The sequence below is a fragment of the Stegostoma tigrinum genome, chromosome 32 (assembly GCF_030684315.1).
Source record: "Stegostoma tigrinum isolate sSteTig4 chromosome 32, sSteTig4.hap1, whole genome shotgun sequence".
Lineage (NCBI taxonomy): Eukaryota > Metazoa > Chordata > Chondrichthyes > Orectolobiformes > Stegostomatidae > Stegostoma > Stegostoma tigrinum.
Window position 1 is genome coordinate 39,336,809 of NC_081385.1, and position 17,942 is coordinate 39,354,750.

General features: G+C 42.8%; 1 protein-coding gene across 6 annotated transcripts in view; it reads left to right on the top strand.

Moving 5' to 3' along the window:
- tmem107l (transmembrane protein 107 like) overlaps positions 1-17,488 on the top strand; it is a 55,128-nt gene extending 37,640 nt beyond the window's left edge. For 5 of the 6 annotated variants that reach the window (XM_048562279.2, XM_048562281.2, XM_048562282.2 and 2 more), the window contains exons 6-7: positions 2,099-2,195; positions 16,000-17,488. In XM_048562279.2, the coding sequence (XP_048418236.1) occupies positions 2,099-2,195; positions 16,000-16,069 (167 nt within the window). In that variant the 3' untranslated portion in view covers positions 16,070-17,488. Of the gene's footprint in view, positions 1-2,098; positions 2,196-14,562; positions 14,660-15,999 lie in introns of all 6 variants that reach the window. The other variant, XM_048562280.2, reaches the window with a different exon arrangement.
- Positions 17,489-17,942: the final 454 nt, after the last annotated feature.

Sequence of the window (17,942 nt, forward strand, 5' to 3'; positions counted from 1 at the left end):
GGGCCCAGCAATCACTTGCCTAGTTTCCCACAAAGTTCTAGGGTATGCCTGATCAGATACAGGGGATTTATCCACCTTTATGCACGTTATGACATCCAGCACCTCCACCTCTGTAATATAGACATTTTTCAAGAAGTTGCTGTTTATTTCCCCAAGTTGTCTAGTTGCCATATCCTTCTCCACAGTAAACAATGATTGAAAATACTCAATACAATACTAGGCAATGGCCTATTGGTATTGCTGGACTGTTAATCCAGACACTTGGATAATGTTCTAGCGACCCGGGTTTGAATCCCACCACGGCAGGTGTTGGAATTTGAATTCAATAAATATCTGGCATTAAGGATCTAATGATGACCATGAATCCATTGTCAGTCGTCAGAAAAACCCATCTGGCTAGCTAATGTCCTTTGGGAAAGGAAACTGCCATCCTTTCCTGGTCTGGCCTACATGTGACTCCAGACCCAAAGCAATGTGGTTGACTCTGAACTGCCCTATGGGCAATTAAGGACGGGCAATAAATGCTGCCTAACCAGTGATGCCCTCGTCCATTAATGAATAGAAAAATAAATACTCATTTAGTATCTTCCCCCATTCTCCATCCGTTGCAGTTTGTTGCAATACAATGGAAAATTATGGAGCAGATTCAGTAGGTAATTTAAATGGAAAATTAGATAATTATTTGAAAGGCAAAAATGTGGTTTTGGGGAAACGTCTAAAGAATAGACCTAATTTTAAATGATCAGAAGACATAAGAGCAGAAGTAGGCATTTTCTCTAGCTTTAGTTTTTGTACTCACCCCCCACCTGACCTCTACCACTTAATTATTTACTAGCTTTAGAATGTTATTGGTGTCTTCTGCAGTGAAGATTGATTCAGCAGTTCTCCGCTGCAATTCCTTGGTTCCCCATTACTTCCCAGCCTTGTTCTCTAAGAGATCTATATTCACTTTTGTCTCTCTCTTCCTTTTTAGTCTTACTGTCTGTTTTGATTAGCTCAGTTGGTGGATGGCAGGTTTGTGATGCAATGACTCCAACAGCATGCATTCAGTTCCCACATCAGCTAAACATCAAAGTCCTGCCTTCTCAACCTCATCCCACACCTGAGGTATGGTGATGTTACAGCTTTATTGCGTGCAGTTCTGGTCGCCCCATTACAGGAAGGATGTGGAAGCATTGGAAAAGTTGCGGAGGAGGTTTACCAGGATGTTGCCTGGTCTGGAGCGCAGGCCCTATGAAGAAAGGCTGAGGGACTTGGGATTGTTCTCATTGGAGAGAAGGAGGCTTAAGAGGGGATTTAATGGAGACATACAAGATGATCAGAGGATTAGATAGGGTGGACAGTTAGAGTCTTTGTCCGAGGATGATGACTTCGGCTTGTACAAGGGGGCATAGCTACAAATTGAGGAGTGATAGATTTAAGACAGATGTCAGAGGCAGGTTCTTTCCTCGCAGAGTGGTAAGCGCGTGGAACGCCCTGCCTGCCAATGTAGTTAACTCAGCCACATTAGGGGCATTTAAACAGTCCTTGGATAAGCATATGGATAATGAAGGAAAAATGTAGGGGGAGGGGCTTAGATTAGTTCACAGGTCGGCGCAACATCGAGGGTCGAAGGGCCTGTTCTGCACTGTGTTGTTATATGCCCTATATTCTAAACTGATTGTCAGTCAATCTCTCTCTCGCGCTCTCTGTCTCTCTCGCGCTCTCTGTCTCTCTCGCACTCTCTGTCTCTCTCGCGCTCTCTGTCTCTCTCTCTCATAAGAGTGCAGCCCCACAGGTCTCTGAACTATGGCGACCTGTTTTATTATTCTTTTACCTTTCATGTTTAACCATGGTTGCCTTATCTCGTTCCTAGAATTCATCTTCCCCACAGAGATATAATTTTGGTCGTGATCCTTAACTAATTTCTTGATATTTCTATCAAAGTGCCCGTGGGGAGACAACTTGCCAAATGGCCTCCTATGCTGTGATACTGTGATAATGAATTTTTAGATCCTTAATGGGCGTAATGAATTTGGCTAATGGTAGCTCGGGGACTCAAGCTGATACCATATCTGAGGAGGTGCTGTTTGGCTCTTTCCTATAAATTGTCTGTCAGCTATTGGAACACATGCCAGTGCCTCAGTCACTCTTCTCTTCTTCCTCTTTGAACAATGGCCGTGCAGTACATACTGGTGGATATTTACTTTCTGCAGGTAGGTCATATACCATGTTGATTGTGTATGTGGAAGATTAACCAGTCTAAGTCAAGTTACAATGACCATACCATCATTGCAGTTAGCTGTTTCTTCTAGTCTTCACTGCATTCCAGTTTCTGAAGCCATTTTTCCCAAAGCTCTACACCGCATTTTTATAAGTACAAACTTTTAAAATCGAAAATTGCAGAAAGTATGATCAGATTCAACTTTTTGCCACATAGGTGTGCCACTCATTGGTGCCTCAGTACAATTACAGTACTCTTGATATTTACAACATACCCTCCATTTCAGGCATGTAACCCAAGGACATAATTGACAACATTTAAAAGGCATCTGGATGGGTATATAATAGGAAGGATTACGAGGGATATGGACCAAATGCTGGCAAATAGAACTAGATTAATGTAGAATATGTGATTGACATTGATAAATTGTACATAAGGGTTTGTTTCCATGCTGTACATCTCTATGACACTAATAAAATACAAAATAAAATAAACAAACACATTGCCATTTAAAGATGAAAATCCAAGTAATCAGTTGGAAAAGAAAGCTGATTATTTCAAAGTGATGAGATGTATCAAGGGAAAATAGATTGGAGTAAAATTAAGGAACAGATGTAGAATGTCAATTGGAAATAAAGTTTTCCCCTTAAAGGTGTATCAGAACATCTGCAAAATTACATGACTGCAGGTGCTGCTCACTGAATTGTACCTAGCCTCTCCTGTGTACAGTGAAAATGAAGAAGGGAGCATCAGCATTTAGTAAGAGGCAGGATAAGAACCACAATCTGCAACGATATATGAGGGTAAAACATTCAACCTGCAGTAAATGTGCCTACTCTGCTTAACGATACTTCGATAATGTCGGGTCCAAAAGGAGAAATGCAACTGGATTCCTAGAGGGACAACTCTGAAGCCCAGATTGAGGACGTAACCAAAAACATCGATCAGGCAGAGTGGTAGATGTTGTCTCCATGAACTTTCGTAAAGCCTTTGACAAAGTACTGCTCAATTTACCATGCTGAAAAGTTAGATCACATGGGATTCGGGGAGAGCTTCTCAATTGCCTTCCAACAGAGGGTGACAGATGTCACTGAGGAGCATTCTGGGAGAAATCAGTTCAGTTACCACAGCTGAACAGCAGATCGGGGACGAACCCAGTGTCAAGGATCAGTAAGGGGGAAGAGAGAAATTGAGAAAGGTTGTCAGAAAATTTGTTGTAGCTTTGAAGGTACTTGGTCTGTTTGTAACACTTGCATTGTAATTTAAGTAACCAGTTAATAGAAGTCACTAACAAAATATTTTGAGAGGGATTGCAGTGTGGTGGAAGTGTTGCTGGTTGGTATAAATGCAAGCTTAAGTGAATATCAGACTGCAGTTAGAAATGGGGGCAATGTAAGATTCTTTTACCGTTCTTAGTCTAAAGGGGTAGAGATGGCAGTTAGGGCAGTGGTGTGCTCCTCCTGCCAGATGTGTGAGTGTCCCTGACGACTATGTTTTCAAGAAGTGTGACCAGCTGTAACTCCACACAGATGACATGCTTCAGTTGGAGAAGCAGTTGGGCACACAGAGGAGCATACAGGAGGCAGAGAGTGTCATCGACAACAGTTACAGGTGATCACACTTCAGGTTCATTCGGGTAGATGGGTGACCGCCAGGAGAGATTAGATTCCCTACTGGAACCAGGCCCTTCAGCCCAACAAGTCCACACTGCCCCTTGATATATCCTACCCAGACCCATCCCCCTATAACCCTCACTTCCCTGAATACTATGGGCAATTTAGCATGGCCAATCCACCTAACCTGCACATTTTTGGACCTTGGGAGGAAACCGAAGCACCCAGAGGAAACCCACGCAGACACGGGGAGAATGTGCAAACTCCACACAAGCAGTCGCCCAAGGGTGGATTTGAACCCAGGTCCCTGATGCTGTGAGACTGCAATGCTAACCACTGAGCCACCGTGCCGCCCCGCAGGCGGCAGGCAGGAAGTGCAGGAGTCTCCTGTGGCTATTCCCCTCTCTAACAGGTATTCAGAGTTCGATAATGTTGGGAGAATAGACTCTCAGGGGACTATAATAGCAGCAACCAGGCCTGTGGACCACAGTTGGCTCTGCTGTAGACCAGATTTGGGCAAAGTCCAAGGGAGCGATAATGCTAGGAGGCTTGGTAGTTAGGGGCACAGACATGTGTGGCCACATTCATAGAACATTCGGCACTCCAGGATGGTGTGTTAGAACATAGAACATAGAACATAGAACAGTACAGCACAGAACAGGCCCTTCAGCCCACAATGTTGTGCCGACCATTGATCCTCATGTATGCACCCTCAAATTTCTGTGACCATATACATGTCCAGCAGTCTCTTAAATGACCCCAATGACCTTGCTTCCACAACTGCTGCTGGCAACGCATTCCATGCTCTCACAACTCTCTGCGTAAAGAACCTGCCTCTGACATCCCCTCTATACTTTCCTCCAACCAGCTTAAAACTATGACCCCTCGTGCTAGCCATTTCTGCCCTGGGAAATAGTCTCTGGCTATCAACTCTATCTATGCCTCTCATTATCTTGTATACCTCAATTAGGTCCCCTCTCCTCCTCCTTTTCTCCAATGAAAAGAGACCGAGCTCAGTCAACCTCTCTTCATAAGATAAGCCCTCCAGTCCAGGCAGCATCCTGGTAAACCTCCTCTGAACCCTCTCCAAAGCATCCACATCTTTCCTATAATAGGGCGCCCAGAACTGGACGCAGTATTCCAAGTACGGTCTAACCAAAGTTTTATAGAGCTGCAACAAGATCTCACGACTCTTAAACTCAATCCCCCTGTTAATGAAAGCCAAAACACCATATGCTTTCTTAACAACCCTGTCCACTTGGGTGGCCATTTTAAGGGATCTATGTATCTGCACACCAAGATCCCTCTGTTCCTCCACACTGCCAAGAATCCTATCCTTAATCCTGTACTCAGCTTTCAAATTCGACCTTCCAAAATGCATCACCTCGCATTTATCCAGGTTGAACTCCATCTGCCACCTCTCGGCCCATCTCTGCATCCTGTCAATGTCCCGCTGCAGCCTACAACAGCCCTCTACACTGTCAACGACACCTCCGACCTTTGTGTCGTCTGCAAACTTGCTGACCCATCCTTCAATTCCCTCGTCCAAGTCATTAATAAAAATTACAAACAGTAGAGGCCCAAGGTCAGAGCCCTGTGGAACTCCACTCACCACTGACTTCCAGGCAGAATATTTTCCTTCTACTACCACTCGCTGTCTTCTGTTGGCCAGCCAATTCTGTATCCAAGCAGCTAAGTTCCCCTGTATCCCATTCCTCCTGACCTTCTGAATGAGCCTACCATGGGGAACCTTATCAAAAGCCTTACTGAAGTCCATATACACCACATCCACAGCTCGACCCTCATCAACCTTTCTAGTCACATCCTCAAAAAACTCGATAAGGTTTGTAAGGCATGACCTACCCCTCACAAAGCCGTGTTGACTGTATTTGATCAAGCCATGCTCTTCCAGATGGTCATAAATCTTATCCCTCAGAATCCTTTCTAACACCTTGCAGACGACAGACGTGAGACTTACCGGTCTATAATTGCCGGGGATTTCCCTATTTCCTTTCTTGAAGAGAGGAATTACATTTGCCTCTCTCCAGTCCTCAGGTACGACTCCAGTGGAGAGCGAGGATGCAAAGATCTTCGCAAGTGGCGAAGCAATTGCATTTCTCGCTTCCCAAAGCAGCCGAGGACAAATCTGATCCGGGCCTGGCGACTTGTCAATCTTGATGTTTGACAAAATTTTCAGCACATCAGCTTCGTCTATCTCTATCCATTCCAGCATGCACACCTGCTCTTCAAAGGTTTCATTCACTACAAAGTTGGTTTCTTTCGTAAAGACAGAAGCAAAAAACTCATTTAGGGCTTCCCCTACCTCCTCAGACTCCACACACAAGTTCCCTATGCTATCCCTGATCGGCCCTACTCTTTCTTTGACCATTCTCTTATTCCTCACGTAAGTGTAAAATGCCTTTGTGTTTTCCCGGATTCCTTCTGCCAAGCCTTTCTCGTGCCCCCTCCTGGCTCTCCTCAGACCATTTTTGAGCTCCTTCCTTGCCTGCATGTAATCCTCTCTAGCTGAACTTGACCCTAGCTTCCTCCACCTTATGTAAGCTACCTTCTTCCTTTTCACTAGAAGCTCCACCGCTCTCGTCATCCAAGGTTCCTTAATCTTACCCCTTCTTGCCTGTCTCAGAGGGACATATTTACTCATCACTCCCAACAACTGTTCCTTAAACCGTCTCCACATGTCTATAGTTCCCTTACCATGGAACAACTGCTCCCAGTCCATGCTTCCTAACTCATGTCTAATCGCATCATAGTTTCCTCTTCCCCAATTAAATATCCTCCCATTCTGCCTAATCCTCTCCTTCTCCATAGCTATGTAGAATGTGAGGCAGTTATGGTCACTATCACCAAAATGCTCTCCCACCACAAGATCTGATACCTACCCCGGCTCGTTTCCGAGCACCAAGTCTAGAATGGCCTCTCCCCTCGTCGGCCTGTCAACGTACTGCGTTAGGAAACCCTCCTGAACACACCTTACAAAAACAGCTCCATTCAAATCTTCTGCTCGAAGGAGGTTCCAATCAATATTAGGAAAGTTAAAGTCACCCATTACAACAACCCTACTACGTCCACACTTTTCCAAAATCTGTCGACCTATGCTTTCTTCAATCTCCCTGCTGCTATTGGGGGGCCTGTAGTAAACATCTTCCTGGTGCCAGGATCAAGGATGTCTCTGAGCAGTTGATTGAAATTCTTAAGGTGGAGGGGGAGGATAGAAACCAGAGATCATTGTGCAAATTGATACCAACAACAGAGGTAGAAAGAGGGATAACATCCTGCAGAGAGTGTAAAGGGATTTATGAAAGAGACTAAAATGTAGGAGCACACAAGGGTAGTAGCCTCTGGGTTACTACCAGTGCCGTGTGCTAGTGAGGCAAGGACTAGGAAGATGGGACAGATGAATGCATGGCTAAGAAGCTGGTACAGGGACAGTTGGATCATTGGGATCTCCTAGGACACTGATCTGTAGAAGAGGAACAGGTTGCACCTAAACTGGAGGGGAACCAATGTCCTTGCAGCAAAGTTGGCTAGTGGTATTCAGGTAGGTCACAAGTGGAGGGTTTGAGAGAAGGGTGGATGTTAGGACCAGTTAGTCAAAAAGACAGGAAATGCAGGGACAGGTAAATGAGCACGATGGTACTAATGAGCTGAAGCGTGTTTATTTCAGTGTGAGGAATATTATAAGTTGGGCAGATGAGCTTAGAGCCTGGATTAGTACGTGGGCCCAAAGTTATGACCATTACACAGACTTGGTTAAGAGAAGGGCAGGACTGGCTGCTCAACTTTCCAGGGTTTTGTTGTTTTAGACGAGATGGAGAGAAAGGTAAAAGAGGTGAAGTAGTTGCATTACTAATGAGGGAGAATGTCACATTTCCACTAAGCAGACATACAGGAAGGTTCATGCATTGAGACAATATGGATACAGCTCAAAAATAAGATGGGTGCAATCACTGATAGGATTATGTTTTAGGCTCCCCAACAGCCACTGAAATATTGAGTTACAAATATGTGGGCAGAATATGGAAAGGTGCAAGACCAACGGGCCTGTCATAGTGGGTATCTTTAACTTGCCCAAGTATTGACTGGAACACCCTTAGATCAAGAAGCTCAGATGGGGCAGAATTTTTAAAATGTATCCAAGAAGGTTTCTTGAAACACTATGTGGATAGTCCAACTGGACCTTGTATTGGCGAATGTGCCTGGCCAATGGGAGAAAATTTTGGGAACAGGGATCACAATTCCTTTGGTTTTAAGATAGCTATGGGTAAGGATAAGAGAGGACCCTGTAGGAGGGTACTAAATTGGGGAAGGGCAAATTACATCAGTATTAGGCAGGAGCTACGGAGCATAAATTAGGAGGTGCTATTAAATGGGCAAGTCCACATTTGATATGTGGGAGTTGCTTAAAGACCTACTGTTCAGAACTGACATGTTCCAGGAAGGAAGAAGGACAATATTGGCAAGGTATGGGACACTTGGATAACCAGGGAGGTTATGAAATTAGTCAAAAGGGAAAAAAAGAAGCATATGTAAAGTTTAGAAAGCTAAACCCGGACAGGGTCCATGAGACATACAAAGAAAGTAGAAAAAAACTCAAGCAGAGAATTAGGAGAGCAAGATGCAGCTAAGAAATGACATCGGTAAGTAAGGTTAAAGAGAATCCCAAGGTATTCTGTACATACCTTCTCCTTAGTTATTCCCTTGTTTTTAATGTAAGACCACTCAAGGGATAAAGGAGGGAACTTCTGCTTGGAGGCAGAGGATGTGGGCAAGATCCTAAATTAATAGTTTGCCTTGGTACATAGGAGAAGAATATGGAATACAGTGTGATTTGTGTGGAGCATCCTATTACACAAGGGCATTTTGAAATCAAGAGAGTGGTGTTGGGTCTTTTAAAGAACATTAAGGCTGGATGAGGCCCCAAGCCCAATGGTATCTATGCCAGGTTATTGAGAGAGGCAAGAGAGGAGATTGCTGGGGCTTTGATGAAGGTATTTGTATCCTTGCTAGCCACTGGAGATGTCCTGGAGGACTAGCGAGTTGCTAATGTTGCCCCTCTGTTTAAGGAGAGAAGTGGGCTAATTCAGTAAACTGTAGACAGATGAATCTCACATCAGTAGTTGGGAAGCTATTGGAGAGAATTCTTAGGGATAGGATTTACATGTGTTTGGGAAAGCATGGCTTGATTAGGGACAGGCAGCATGGCTTTGTGCAGGGCAGGTAATGTCTGACTAACTTAATGAATTTTTTGAAGAAGTAACGAAGGCAGTTCATGAAGGAGCAGGATGTTGTCCATATGGATTTTAGTAAGGCATTCAACAAGGTCCTTCATGGTAGGCCCATCCAGAAGATTAAGATGCATGTGTTCCATGGTGACTTGGCCGCTTGGATTCAGAATTGGCTTGCTCATAGAAGACGGAGGTGATGCGAGAAGGATATTTTTCTGGCTGGAGGTCCGTGGCTAGTGGTGTTCCGCAAAGCTCCACGCTGGGACCTCTGCTGTTTGTGATATATATAAATTACTTGGATGAAAATAAAGATGGGTGTGTTAGTAAGATTGCAGATGACAAAGATCGGTGGAGTTGTGGATAGTGTAGAAGGTTGTCAAAGGATACAGCAAGATACAGATCAGTTGCTGATATGGGTGGAGAAATAACAGATGGAGTTTAATCTGAGTAAGTGTAAGGTGCTGCACTTCAGGAATTCAAATTTTAAGGAAATGTATATGGTTAATGGCAGGACCCTGAACAGCATGGATGCACAGAAAGATCTTGGTGTTCAAATCCATAGGTTCCTGAAATTGACCACGCCAGTAGATAGGGTGGTAAAGAAGTTGTGTGGCATGCTTTATCAGGGAACTGAGTACAAGAGCCAATATAACATGATGTGAAGCTGGATGAACACAGCGGGCCAAGAAGCATCAGAGGAGCAGGAAAGCTTGACATTTTTTTCAGAAATGACAAGAGCAAGCATGTTACGTTCCAGCTTTACAAGATTTTGATTAGGTCTCACGTTCAATTCTGGTTGTCACAATACAGGAAGGATGTGGAGGCTTTGGAGCAGGTGCAGAAGAAGTTTACCAAGATGCTTCTGGGATTAGAGTGAAGGGTTAGGGTTATAAGGAGAGGCTAGAAAAATTCCGGATATCTGGAGTGGCTGAGGCTGAGGGGAGACTTGACAAAAGTACGTAAAATTATGAAATGTATAAATATGGTTAACAGTTACAATGTTTTTCCCAGAGTTGAAATGTCTACTACAATAGGGCATTCATTTGAGGTGAGAGGGGGAAAAGTTTTAAGGGAGTTGTGAGCAGCAAGTTTTTTAAAACACAGGAGTGGTAAGAGTCTGGAATGCTATGCCAGGGTGGTGGTAGAGGTAATTATGATAAGGGTGTTTAAGGGACTTTTTGATGAGCATGCAAATATGCAAGAAATGGAGGGATATGCACCCAGGGCAGGCAGAAGTGATTATTTTATTTTGGTATCATGTTCGGCACAATATTGTGGGCCAAAGGGCCCATTTCTGTTCTGTTATTTGGTAAAAATTGGCTTTCAGACTGCAACCCCTTAACTAGATTCTGCCCATTGGACTGGTGACAACAGAAATCCAGAAAAACTAAGACGTGTAGGGAAAATAAAGGCATAAATAGACAGAAGACAGCATTTATACAGAAAGGATTGTTGAACAGGCAGGTGGAGATTTGGGTTTTCTGAAGAAGGGTCTAGGCCCGAAATGTCACCCTTCCACCCAAGAGTACAAGTTACAGCCATGGCAAACTCCCAAATCAATGACAGAAATGAACAGTTAATCTGTTTATGTGCAGTTAACTGACCTGGAAATGTTGGGAAAGACAGTGAAGGGCATCCCTATTATTCTTTGATGTTGCTCTGGCCTCTGACCAGCACTTGTTCATTGAAAACTGTCGTCATGGTATGCCTTAATTTCTCTGCTCCCCTCATCTGTTCTAACTTATCTTCCTCTGAACTGATAACATTCTTGTTTTCAGTTCTAACTCTGACATTGTAATCAGACCTGCCAACAATAAGAGTTGGTGATGTTATCCTTTGGTGTACTGATCTCTGCGTTGCAGAGGCTGACCAAAGCTGGATACCTCCTCCTATGTGCCCCGGATCATGACCCACGAACAAACAAGGCTGTTGTGTCCACCATTGTCACTGACCTCTTTTCATTTGCCAGCCACAACCTCATAGCTTATAGTCACTTAATCCTTTACAGCCCGCTTCTACCTTCTTTTCCCAAAATTCACAAACAGGTCTGCCTAGGCAGACCCAATGTTTCTGATTTATTCTACTCCAGGAACTTATCTCTTCCTACTTTCACTCAACATTTCCTTCCCTTGTCCAGTCCCTTCCCACAATTGTTCCGATGTTTTAATGTCAGTTCCAAGTTGCCCTCATGAAGCTGTCTGCTTCTTCCTTGAGACACAAGCTGAATCATTCACATCCACCAACAGCTTCTGCTGTCTGGCTGAGCTTGTCCTCACTTTCAACAACTTCTTTAACTTCTTGTTCAGATCAGTGATGTTGTTATGTTTATCCATTTGGGCCTCACTTGTTACACTCAGTTTGTAAGCTATGTGGATAATTCCTCGTTCCAGTTCTACTTCGGCCCTTCCCCAGAACTCTTTCTCTAATACATTGATGACATAATTAGTGCTGCTTCCTCTCTCATTTGGAATTGGCAATATTACCAGATTTTAGTTCCAATTTCCATCATTTCCTCACCTTCACCTAGTCCATCTAACTCCTTCCTTTCCCTTCCTCAACAGCTCTGTTTCTACTTCTGGAGATAGCTGGCTACTGATATCCACTAAAACCTCCTGACTCCCACAGCTACCTTTTGACTGCACATCCTCATGTCCCGTATCCTTTAAGAACTCCATTCAGCTCTCCCAGTTCCTCTGTCTCTGTCACATCTGTTCTGGTGATGCCACCTTCCACAGGTGGGCCTCAGAAATGTCCACTGAGGATTCCTTGCTACCGTGATTAACGTGGCCCTAAGCTGTGTTTGATCCATTTCCCATACTGCTGACCTCACCCTTTCCTTCCCTCCGACCCCAGAACAACAGTAGGGATCCCCATGTCCTCACTTTTTTACCCCACAAACATCCCCTTCCAAAGGATCCAAAGGTTCATGTGAACACCAACTGGCTGCAAAAAGACACGACCAATACTCACTCATCTCAATCAACATGGACAAGGAGAACCACCACTTCGACTGGGACAACACCAAGATCCTGGGACAGGCTAGGCAGAGAGAAGCACGAGAATTCCTGGAAGCATGCCACTCCACAAAGCATGCTATTAATAAACACATTGAACTCGACCCCATATACATTCCACTACGGAGAAAACCTGAAAGTGAGGCAATCCATTGCAACGGACCCCAGAGTTTAAAAACCAGTCAGGAAAACACACTGACAGTTCATCAGAGGCTGCACTGAGTATGTTACCAAGCACGGTAACGAAATGTCTGCGGAACAAACCAGCTTGGCAGGCAAACCAACCAACCTCAAATTCCAGTATTGCTGATGACACAAAACTAGGTGGGACTGTAAATTATGAGGAGGATTCAGGGTATCTTCCAAGGCATTTTTAAATCAGTTGAGCAAATGCATGGCAAGCAAAATTTAATATGGCTAAATGCGAAGTTCATCATGAAAAACAGAAGGGCAGAGTATTATTTAAACGATGATGTGTCAAGAAGTGTGGATGTACAAAGGGACCTGGGTGTCCTTGTATACCAATCAATGAAGGCAGGCACAATAAGCAATTAGTAAGACAAATTATATTTTGGCTTCCATTGCAGATTTGAGTTCAGATGTAGGGGTATCTTACTGTAGTCATTTAGGGTCTTTGTGATATCACACCTGAGTATTGTGTGAAATTTTGGTTTCCCTACCTAAGAAAAGATGTCCTTGCCATAGAGGGAATGTTCACCAGGCTGATACTGGGCTTGGCAGGACTTTACAATGAAGAAATTGGTTTGTATTCACTATAGAAGGATGAGAGGGATCTGATTGAAAAGTGAATATCTAAGAGGGCTGGATTAACTGGATACAGGGAGGATGTTTTCCCTGGCATGTAGTGTCTAGAACCAGGGGACACAGTCTTAAGGTACAGGGTAGACCATTTAAGACTGAGATTGGGAATTTCTACTCTAGAAGGCTAGGGAGGCCAAATCATTAAATATGTTTAAGAAAAAGATGGATCAATTGTTTGATTTTAAGGACACCAAGGAACTGGAGAGAAAGTGGAAATTACTCTTTAACAGCTTTCTGACACTTGTTAGTCATAATTCTTGGAATAATGATTTTACTTCATGATCTTTTGAGACCAAATCTTTCCTTATCACTGTCATCATCTGACTGAATTTGTTAAGACTTGCTCTCATGTCTTGTAAGTTTGCCCCCTTCCCCTTCATTCTTGGAATTCTCAAAACTTCAAAAGATAGTGTTACCTTTGCAACTTCCATTTGGAATGCAGCTTGCATAGGTTCTTGCCATGACGTCCTTGACAACATACTCCCTTCACGAGGTTTTGCACTTTGAAAAAAAAAGAATACAGCAATGGAATATTTTCTAAACGGTGAGAAAATTCGTAAAGCAGAAGTACAAAGGGATCTGGGAGTGTTGGTCCAGGATTCTCTAAAAGTTAACTTGCAGGTAGAGACCGTGATTAAGAAAGCAAATGTACTGTTGTTGTTTATCTCAAGAGGGTTGGAATGTAAAAGCAGTGATGTGCTTCTGAGACTTTATAAAGCTCTGGTTAGGCCCCATTTAGAATACTGCATCCAATTTTGGGCCCCACACCTCAGGAAGGACATACTGGCCCTGGAGCATGTCCAGCGGAGATTCACACGGATGATCCCTGGAATGGTAGATTTAACGTACCATGAACGGCTATGGATCCTGGGACTGTATTCATTAGAGTTTAGAAAGTTGAGGGGAGATCTAATAGAAACTTAGAAGATAATGTATGGCTTAGAGAGGGTGGACGCTGGGAAGTTGCTTCCGTTAGGTGGGGAGACTAAGACCCATGGGCACAGCCTTAGAATTAGGGGGGTAAATTTAAAACGGAAATGAGGAGACATTTCTTTAGCCAGAGAGTGGTGGGCCTGTGGAATTCATTGCCATGGAGTGCAGTGGAGGCCGGGACGTTAGATGCCTTCAAGGCAGAGATCGATAAATTCTTGATCTCTCAAGGAATCAAGGGCTATGGGGAGAGTGCAGGGAAATGGAGTTGAAATGCCCATCAGCCATGATTTAAATGGTGGAGTGGACTTGATGGGCTGAATGGCCTTACTTCCACTCCTATGTCTTATGGTCTTCTGGTCTTCACTCTTTGCATGACCAGAAGGTTACATGCACTGTTCTGCATCCAAGGAGCCAAAGAGGCATTTAACTCTTTCTCCACACTTCCACTTGATTTGTGCAGATTCAAAACTCCAAAGTTGTATGGATAAACAGGGAAAAGGAAAGGGCAGATTGTGCAGCACTAACATTACTACAACCATTTGCATAGTTTTCCTCAAAGGACAGGTTATGAGGGATGATTATCATTGAGAAGAATGGAGAGGAATTTGTACAATAGTGACTCAATACAGTTAGGAAGAATTTAGTAAGTAAGACTGCTCTGTATCTGTATTTGTGTTGGTTCTGACTGCTGCAATTTCTGTGATAATTGTTTTTCCTGAGTTATGCTTCAGCTATTGCAGCACACTGTAGTGCTTGCATCTGTCTTTCCTTCTTTGTCTTTGCGAAATGGGAGTGTTGGACCTACTGGTATATCTTTAGCTTCTGCAGGTATCATTGATACACTTTTGTTTATTTTTTGCCCAGTTTCACGTGTCTGTGAGATGGGTTATGTATTTGGTGATAAATATATTTCAAGCAAATAATGGCACCTTTACCAGGCCAGAGATAAAAACTAAAAATGAATATAGGACACTTCAGTCACATTGGCTACTGTAAGCTCACCACCAATCCAAAAATCGAATCATGATAAACCTAGAAGCAGCTGGTCATGGCTACCAGTCCAAACAGATCAGGTGTTAACACATCAACCATTCAGGCACAAGCACAAAATAGACTCTGCCTATTGACACACAACCATTCAAAACAATACCCCTTATCCAATTCACACAGAATGCAGTTTAATGGCAGAATTTTGTCCGCTTTTCTCTCCAGTCAAAAACTACAAAGACACCATGGCAGAGAAAGCTAGAAGGGCTGAGTAGCCTACACCTATTTCTAAATCCTATGTAATGCACATTGATCTTCCTTTCTCCATCCATGTACTGTTAGGCCTGTATACAAGACAGTGCTTTCTGACAATGCTGAATTTAGTCAATGTTCCAGAAGGACTCTGACCTTTTTTAGTTAAAGCAAACTCTTCTCAGAAGTAACAAACACTCATCTGTCTCTATTTTGAAATCAAAATTCCAATGAAACATAATATATGTAAATTATATGCCTTTCACCATAGCTGACCTTGCTTCCGCACCCAGCAGTGATGCTTAGTTTTAGAAACATTTTGACACAAAAAATAGGTTTGTACTCGGAGGGAGTGCACGGTTTCATATTATGTATTAAACTGAGGTCCTATCTCCTCTTTCTAAGGTCCCTCAGCAGTATTTCAGACAAGAGCAAGCGACATTTTGGTCATCTGGCAAATATTTAACCATCAGTTTCATTAGCCGTTAAGCACTTCGAGACACTGACATTATGAAAAGTGCACTTTAGATGGAATTATTTATTTTATTTCACTAGATCACACGTTGCACATTGTGGGGTACAGTGTACAAACGCACGCTTAAGCACATAGCTCTTGGCGTAGCTGGACTAACACACATCCATCAATCACAGCGTTGAGGACACTCGCACTAAAGTGCACCCAATAATCAGCACTGCGTACAGCTCTGTTAACACGTTATTGTAGATCCCTGTACTAACTCAACAGTGCACAAATTACAAGGTACTCCTTTGACAACAGAATCGTGACTTGGTATTGCTGCACCAGTGCACAGAGTCACAATTTCCTTATTGATAACTCTTGCGTTTTTGTCTAGATTGTGTAACATAAAACACTTGCACATGGAAGAATTTTTAATCTGATATAGTATAGTGATTCTTTTTTCTTCTAGTGCTCTTCCAGCAAGTATTGAAATCGTTCTGATGATTGCAGTTTTTGGGTTGAAGAAGAAGCCATTGTGAATGTACCAAAACCCCTTATTACTGGAATCCACCAGTAAAGTAACAAGAATAGTGGAAGATGTGACCAATTGCAATGGATCCCCACTCAGGATTGTGCTGTGGATACTGGCAACATTTGTGGAACTTTCCAGGACATGTTACAAACCATGAATGTCATTGTCTATATTATATAACCTTGATATCTCCTTCTTCATTATAGATAGTATGGATCTCATTATAAATTGTGTACAATATTGAACATTTTTTAGCATCTCCGGCTTCAATATTATCTATCAGAACCTGCATTATGTGTGTGTACGAGTATCTCCATTTCAGAACATGGATATCACAGTTTATGTTATTGAACATGTTTACTTCTAGGATCTCTGTTCCAGAAGATGTGTAATCAATCTCCATTATAAAAAGTATACATTACTACCTTCTTTAGAGTCCTTTGTGTTTACTAATGTCCTCCTCACAGATCAAACTGTGGAATATCCGGGGAGAAGTTAGTTCTTTTGCAGTTCTGATCATTTGCCTGCTTCTATATACACTGTGACACATATGAGCAGAATACTGTTGGAGTGTGTTAAACTGTCCAACAGATGGGAAGGTTAGATGCAGATCCAGCTTCTTTCTTATTGGATGTTAGTTCACTACCACATTGGTTACTCCTATCAGGGAAGCTGAACTAACTGACCTCAGCTGAGGTGATGTCTGGAACTGACCTTAGTGCCCCTGAGTAAGGGAAAGTGAATATCAACTACAGTTCCCACTTCTGTGATGTATGTAGGAAAGTACATGTTTGTGTGGTTAATTCAGGATTATTCCTGCAATTGAGTAAGCTAGACGCATAAAATATTTGCAGTTTAATGATGAATTAGAAAGGGGTGGATTTCCATGTCTTCATGGGTACAGACGGCCTTAATCGTGATCTTGGGTTCATGTTACCCCATGTAACCCCACCATACTGTTCTGTATCTATAAGATCTTCCTTATTGTTCAGTTTTGACACCATCACCTCTAACTTGTTATGATCTCTCCACCTTAATTAGTTTGTACAGTTTTGGATTACTTGTTACTTTGGTTAAACCCTCAGCCTTCGACTCTCACACCTATTATGTTATTCCAGCCATTTGGTTTGGTTCCATCACCACCCTAGTTTGAATTTTTTTGTAATTATCTCTTAGCCTCAATTAATCGGATTAAAGGTCATCCCTTCACTTGCTGTTCAGCTGTTGACACTTGATTCACATTGTCTGACACTTTTGATCACCTGCAGAGACTTATTATTCATCCAGTCAATACTCCAGCCACACCATTTGTACAATCTTTTGATCTTTCTGCCTACAAATTATATGCCTGTGAGATTCTCTTCATTCCACCTAAGGAGCAGCACTGCAAAAGCTTGCAATTTTAAATAAACCTCTTGGACTATAATCTGGTGTTGTGTGATTTCTGACCCTATCCTTATCTGTTTGCAGACTCATTATGTCCTTTTCACTCTTGGTTGTCTGTGTACCATTAGCAAATTTAGCAGCCAGGAACTCAGTTTTTCCATCCAAGTCATTGATATTGATTGTAAATAGTTGAGAATTCAGTACTAATGCTTGGGGCACTCCGCTCATTAATTCTTGTCAACCTGCAAAAGGCTCATTTATGCCTATTGCCTGCTTGCTTTAACTAACAAATCACTGAACCATGCCTTTCACCTTGAGTTCTTATTTTATACAATAAACTTTGAGATAGCACTGTTTCAAATACTTTTTAGAAAACCAGATATACCACATCTGCAGGTTTCTGCTTCCCCACGTTGCTTATTTCTTCCTTAAAGAACATCAACACATCCAGCTGATTTCTCTTTCACAAACCATCTTGACTTTGCTTGATTACA